Source organism: Contarinia nasturtii, unplaced genomic scaffold (assembly GCF_009176525.2).
Source record: "Contarinia nasturtii isolate CC-2019 unplaced genomic scaffold, AAFC_CNas_1.1 Cnas_scaffold_6388, whole genome shotgun sequence".
NCBI lineage: Eukaryota > Metazoa > Arthropoda > Insecta > Diptera > Cecidomyiidae > Contarinia > Contarinia nasturtii.
In genome coordinates this window covers 4,315-11,396 of record NW_022203646.1, presented here as the reverse complement: position 1 = coordinate 11,396, position 7,082 = coordinate 4,315, and the positions used below count along the sequence as shown (strand labels likewise).

Sequence of the window (7,082 nt, the reverse complement as noted above, 5' to 3'; positions counted from 1 at the left end):
TATTGTTTTCTCTTTTTTTCTTCCACTTTGCTCAAGAATTTTTACAGGCAATGTAAAATTCAATACGAAAGTCTTACAATTAATTTCGTATCTGTTTAATTCATTTTCATAGTCCATATAACAATAGCCAAAAATACCTCAGACATACGACGAAACAATGTCATATACAATTGAATAAATGGAAAACCAAATTACACGCAATCAATAGCAACTTAAACATTAAACAATCAATAGGAAATGTGAATTTTCGTTTCCATTATTATTATTTTCTTTCATTCCTTTTTTTATCTGAACTATGTCGTATGTGCATATGCATATACAAAGAAAAATGTCAACCGAATAAAGGACAAAAAGAATCCACAAAAACCAAACAAATTCATTGAATGCGTGTAACATACATTGATATCTGGGCGCGTTTGTTGTTATGTCTGAGAGTTTGGCTTTCATTTGCACAAGTAATATTGAGTGAAATAATATATGTCTTTGATCTGTATCTCTCGAATACATACTTGGCGTCACAGAAAATGAAAACGTAATTCAATCGTACGACATTTTTTTTTGCATTGCTTTTTGTATTGATTCAGAAAAATTGGGAAATGCAAAATGCACTAAATTGTTGTTTTTTTTTTAAATAAACTCCTGACGTCTGATTTATCGTTTTAATGCGGTTCATGCGCTCGGATTTCAAAAAGCAGACTTAAAAATATTTTGAAATGTATGGCGACAAAGTGCTCTTTCAGTCTTTTATATTTTACAAACCTTTTGTTCAGTAAGTTTAAACTGGTAGCATCACATCCCCTGAGAAATGAGTATGTGGGAAAACAAAATGGATCAGGTAACACAACATAAAGCAAAGATGGAATTGAAAGAAAAAAGATAAATTGTTGTGGCAAAGAAATAAAAAGAAAGATAGATGCAACAAAATTCAACGTACACAGAAACATTCGCTTTTAGTAGCACATACCAATAATAATGTGACGTTCATAATCTAAGTAACAGAATCTAAAAAGAAAGAAGGCCATTCAAAAAGAATAGAGCAGTTAAAATTTTGTCCAACGACATTTTTCTGATTAAATCATCCAATTGCGGGTTATGTGGGTTTTGATGTATTTTTTTATAACGATATAACGATACGGATAAAAAATTATTTTGGTAAGTGACTCTGATTTATTCCACCTACATTGGATTTTGGACCCAAAAAAATAAAATTGCAGTGAAAATGGAACAAGTTATTCCGCTTAAATATGTTATAATATATATTCAGAAACACCAAAAGTTAAATGTTCTAGTTATTTTATTGTAGTTCCTAACTTATTTTTAGATCACAGATACCAACTAACAAAAAAATGTCATAAATCATTTTGAGTTTTATGTTTAAAATGAAATTATTTAAAAAAAAATCAGTCTTAGATAGACAATTGAATTTGGCGGAAACTTAAAACAAACTATAAATATTGAGTTGAGCATTTACAATCAAACCAAACCATAATATGAATAAATAAACGACAACTATATTGACAGTTCATCACTGTCATTATGTTTTGGCGATTCGCTGAAGCATTCGTCGCTATTGTAGCTATTTCCTTTGATTTGTTTAAGAAGCTTTTCCGCCTTTGCAATTGGCGTCCGCAATGGTTGTGCTATTGAACGATGTATGGTTGGTTCATTTGTTGCGCTTCCATAGTCCGAATCATCAATACCAATGTAAACATGTTCAATTGTTTGCTTGTCGAACTGACGCGATAAAATCGAAGTATTCGTTGCACTCGAATAATATGAATCATTCTTATCAAGTGTTTGAGGTTCGTTGTAATGAATATTGTTGTATGGCAACATACATTTTTTCGATGTAAGTGTTGGACCACCACCACCAACACTGTAGTAACCTTGATGTTCATTAAATGGATGCTGAATGCCAACTAATGTTTGAAATGTTTGTTCTATTGCGGGCGGCGTATAATGAGATGGATGTACTTCAATCGCATATGCCAATTTGTATAAAAATTCCGGTTCTTCAATACTTATCCACGATGTAACTGAGCTACGACCAACATTTTTGAACAGTTCGTGATCGGCATTTGATTGTAAGGATAAATTTGATGCCTGAATAAGAATTACCTTTCCCGGATAGCTGAACGAATTTCCTATAGCTGAACGAATTTCTGGTCGACACCATTCTGTGTGAATGAATTGGTTTGTCAAATAAATTATTAACTTGCGTGAAGAATATACAGATGGCAACAATTTTGTAGTAGGGACATTATTGTGTTGTTGTCCGATGTGAATTTGAGATTTAGTCTGTTTCAATGGGTTGACAACATTGAATATTACATGGTCACAATCTTCTTTGGCCGAAAGAATAACCGCATCATATTTGTTGGCCATGCCGACTATATTTCCATTGGTTTTATCGAATATAGTATTGTTGGATGACGAATAAGTGTGACACTTTTGCTCCTTTATTGTAAACATGACGATAATGACAGCCAAAATGAATAGCAAAACAAATGCAAATACCATGAATGGAAACATTCCGTGTAAAATTCCTTCAGGTGGCAGGATCATTGAAACATTGTTCATTGGGCTGTATACTGAATTTTTACATTTGTTTGCCAAACTACGATCGACAAGTAGATTTCGTTGTTGGTCATCAACTTTTTTGTTGTTTTCGTCGTCGTTTCGTCGTCGTTCATCATTATTTATTGTGGTTTCAATTGCGGGTCCAGTTACATCTTCAATACATTGAATATTATTCGAATCAGTAACAGTAGCAGAAATAAATGGAATAAACTCTTGCAAAAATAAGCAACTACAGCTCCATAAATTGCGTGAAAGTGTTAACATTTTCAATTTTTTCAAATGGAAGGAATGCATTTGATAGGATGTTAAAGTAGTTAATCGATTTCCATCTAAACGCAAAACCTGTAAATGTTTCAACGAATTGAACGTAGAATTTTCAATGTATGTAAGCAAGTTGTTCTGTAAATAAAGTTCTTTTAGAGAGAACAGCGCATTAAATTCATTTCCGTATAGAGCTGTCAATTTATTATCCTCCAAGTGAAGGCGTTGAAGGTTGATATTTAATCCACTAAAGGCGTGCGGTTGAATCGAAATAACATTACTGTTGTTCAAATATAAAGAACGTAGATGACGAAGTTTGTTGAATACGACATTTGATTGCAATTCAAAGAAGTTGTTCCCGTCCAAAAATAAATCGGTCGCATCCATGGGTACACGTTCCGGAATCTGCAATGCATTTTGTTTGCCACAATTGATTTTGTTAATAGCTCCGCTTTGGTCCGCAAAGCATGCACAATTGTCTGGGCACTTGATATTACAATAACATTTTGTATGCTCACAACAATGACATGATGCTGGACATTTCGATTCGTAACGACACAAAAACTCTTCAGCCGATAACGATGAAAGTAGACGAACTGGTGTGTTTCGAGTGTGTGTTACCAAACATTCAATGCTTTCATAGTCCATTATGCGTGGATGATGTTGTTGTTGGTGGTGGTAGTGAGCTAACCATCCCATTGAGCAATCGCATTCAAATGGATTTCCCGACAAGTAGAATTCGGTGTTTTTTTTCATTGAGGCCATTGCAGAAATACGAAGTGAGTGCACATGCAACTTGGTGATACCATTGGAATACAAATCAACGCGAGTCAAATTTTGTTTGTCGATGAATGTGTTCGGATATACGTTGCGGATAAGATTGTTGTTAACAAAGAACAATTCAATGCTATTTGGTACTAATAATGAACCAATTTCCGTGATGCGGTTGTGACTAGCATCTAATGTAGTAATAGTTATTTCGGATTGAAGACGATAGTAGTTACCAAGTGCTTCGATGAAATTACTATGAATATCCAACCACTTGAGGTTCATTGGAATGAAAGCGTAGTCAAACCAAACGAGTTGATTTTCAGATAAGTTCAGCCAAAGCAAGGAGTTGAGCGTAGCAAAAATACCATTAATATCAGTTAATAAATTTTTGTCCAGCCGGATAGCTTCAATTTTATAATTTTTATCGAATGCACCACGCTCAATATTCTGAATTTTGTTATTGGCCAGGTTTAAAACATGCAAACCACGCAATGGATAAAAAATTCCATTTGTGATGTTTGAAATAAGATTGTCCATCAAACGAAGTCCCGTCAGCTGTAACATATTCTCGAACGATTCATTACGTAAAACATTGATGCGATTTTCTCCTAAATCCAAACTTTTCAAATTTTTCAAATCGCGCACGGCAGCTGGAACTTCTGTTAATTGATTGGAACTCAAATCTAACTCTTCTAGGCTGGTACAATTACGAAAGGCCCGAGTATCAATCAAGGTAATCAAATTGTTGCTCAAAACTAAACGAGTTAACACATGTATACCACCATTATTAAAAAGTCCAGCTCCAATAATGTGCATGCGATTTCCAGATAAATTTAGTGTATGAAGATTGTGTAATGAAGAAAATGCACGATCATGTATAATACCAATTGAATTATTACGGAGATCCAAAATTTGCAGAAAACTTAGTGATCTAAAGTGCGACGATTCGATGCGGGTCAATGCGTTATTTGCCAAATTTAACACAACCAAACGTTTCAAACGGATGTCTTTCTCTTTTTTAGATTCACTTATTAAATCCATCTCGTCGTCATTTTCAGATCCACTGAAAATCCAACTGTCGATATAGTGATTTGACAATTGGTTACTACTCAAATCTAATATCATCAATTCGGGTAAATCTCGGAACAGAGCCGATGGTAATTGATACAATTTATTATTCTGTAAATGTAATTCTTGTAATTTTTTTGTATCATTTAGCATATCATCGGTAAGAGTTTCTAGTTGGTTGTAGCTGAGATTGAGATGTGTTAACGAATGCATGCCATGAAAAGTACCGCTCATAATGTTCGTTAAATTATTATGTTGCAATCGAAGTTCTTTCAGCTGTGAAAAATTCGATTCCGACCAATCAATTGATATCAACTGGTTATAGCTAATGTCGAGCATTTCCAAATCGTTGAACGAATTCCGAGTTCCATTACAATATCCACCATCAAAATTGAAACCAGAGTCACCAAACGAATCGATACGGTTATGTGATATGTTCAACGTTTCCAGACTCTTTAGCGGGCACAAAATTTCATATGGAAATTCTCTCAAGTTGTTCTGCGTCAATTTAATGCTATTCACATTTGGATGATCAACAAAAATTCCACTATCTATTTTCAATTTATTGTTGTCACTCCATTCATTATTAGGTGATTCTATGTCGATGCGTTGTAAATTCCTTAAGCCGGTAAATGAACTATTGATTAGATGCATCAATTTACAGCCATCGATGATTATTTGCTCCAAATTATCTAGTTTATGAAAAAAACCAGCCGATATAACACTTTCATCGATGATTGTGTTGTCGCAGTGAATAGATAATGTACGTGTAGTCGCCGTACCATCAACATCACTAAAATCAATGGCACTTGCATTATCTATTGTACGCATAAAACACATAATTGACTTTCCATATGTTTGCCATGTACACTCATTTTTGGTTGATTGCAAAAACACGTTTGAAATGTAAATACATACAATTATAAACTGGACTAAACGGGCATACGAATGTGTTTGTGTATGATTTTGACTGTATGAAGCCATTGTGTTGGTGTGATTGTAGTATCCAAATATATTTTAAATGAGAAAAACTTTCAAGTTTTTATTTGCTCTACGTATTTGAGTTACGTCGTTTACGCTTAGTTCAACACACTATTCCATTCAAGGGTACATGATTCTCAATATTTCAAATATATTTCACTATTGTCTTTTTATCTTAGCTTGAATGTTTAAATTGATTTCTTGTCCCGGTATTTTTTTTAAACAAGATTCACTTCGAAAAAAACTTGAACAATCTTTACATCTTGTTATCCTTGTTTATTTCATATATCATATATATGTTATTTCTTTTTTAATATGGTCCAAGTCAGAGATATTTCTTTTTTGAAATATATACGTATTGACCAAAAAAATTGTTTGTCGACAATTTAAAAATAACGTCTGCTTTGCTCTGTTGTTTGAAGTAAACTAAATTTTTGTGTGCATCACGAAGAATATGTATATATATTTTTTCACATCGTCCGCTTATGCTTTCGAAAACATAAGAACAGTCACATACACACACGCTTTATATGCACCCAACGATCGCTTTAATACGTAAAAAGAAATGAACGAATGAAATGAAAACAGAGAAAAAAAGACAAAAAATAGAGAATAAACGATCAACGACATCTAATTTTGAACACAAATACACTCACATACATTCCTCACAGTACGTGAAATGTGCTCTCGGCACACCATTCATGACACACATGTTCATCGACAAAAGTGTATTATTTTTGTTTTGCTACAGCTCCCGCTTAAGAATAGTGAAACATGTATGACCAAAAGAAGAAGAAAAAGAGATACACAGAGATAATTATATTTAATAACTCAAAATGCACATATATACTGGAGTTTTAGTCAAAAAAATACTTTGATCGCGCTTACAGAATTTTATTCATAACCGATACGAAATCTCTTGACAAAAAAGGAACAAAATTATTTAAGTAAATAAATGACTATGAATTTTTATCTCTACAAGAGAAGACATATAGGAAATATAGCATAAAAAATTGGTAAAAAATTTGATCATTAAAAGTCATATTGCAAATTCCAAACGATGCATACATATTACTGAGTACAATAAAAAATAATATGGTTCATTGATAATAAGTATTAAAATAGTATTCGCTTCTGTGTTTCTTTGTTTATTTGTTTGTTTGTTTGTTTGTCACTTAACTTACCGTGTTCACATTTTTTCATCTTATCGAACCTATATCGTTATGCATCGTGCATAAGATTATGGACAGTGTATATTTCGGTGTGTCCTTGTGCATGAATATGCATACAAACATTTCAAACAGCATGCATTCAATACATTGCCACTGTATAGTATATTCAAGAAATACGTAATAAAAGAAATCTCAGAAAACTATAAACAAAATAGCCCGAGGAGGCGATGCATTATTCAAGAACAGAAA

The 7,082-nt window shown here is 33.1% G+C and overlaps 1 protein-coding gene across 1 annotated transcript; it reads right to left on the bottom strand.

The window, feature by feature from the left end:
- Window positions 1-1,398: 1,398 nt before the first annotated feature.
- LOC116351832 (toll-like receptor 7) lies at window positions 1,399-6,009 on the bottom strand. The gene has a single exon (XM_031783981.1). The coding sequence runs from the start codon at window positions 5,662-5,664 to the stop codon at window positions 1,510-1,512; it is 4,155 nt and encodes a 1,384-aa protein (XP_031639841.1). The 5' UTR covers window positions 5,665-6,009; the 3' UTR covers window positions 1,399-1,509.
- Window positions 6,010-7,082: the final 1,073 nt, after the last annotated feature.

Excerpts from the sequence above, each read along its gene's own strand:
- LOC116351832 (XM_031783981.1), bottom strand. The coding sequence starts at position 5,664 with ATGGCTTCATACAGTCAAAATCATACACAAACACATTCGTATGCCCGT.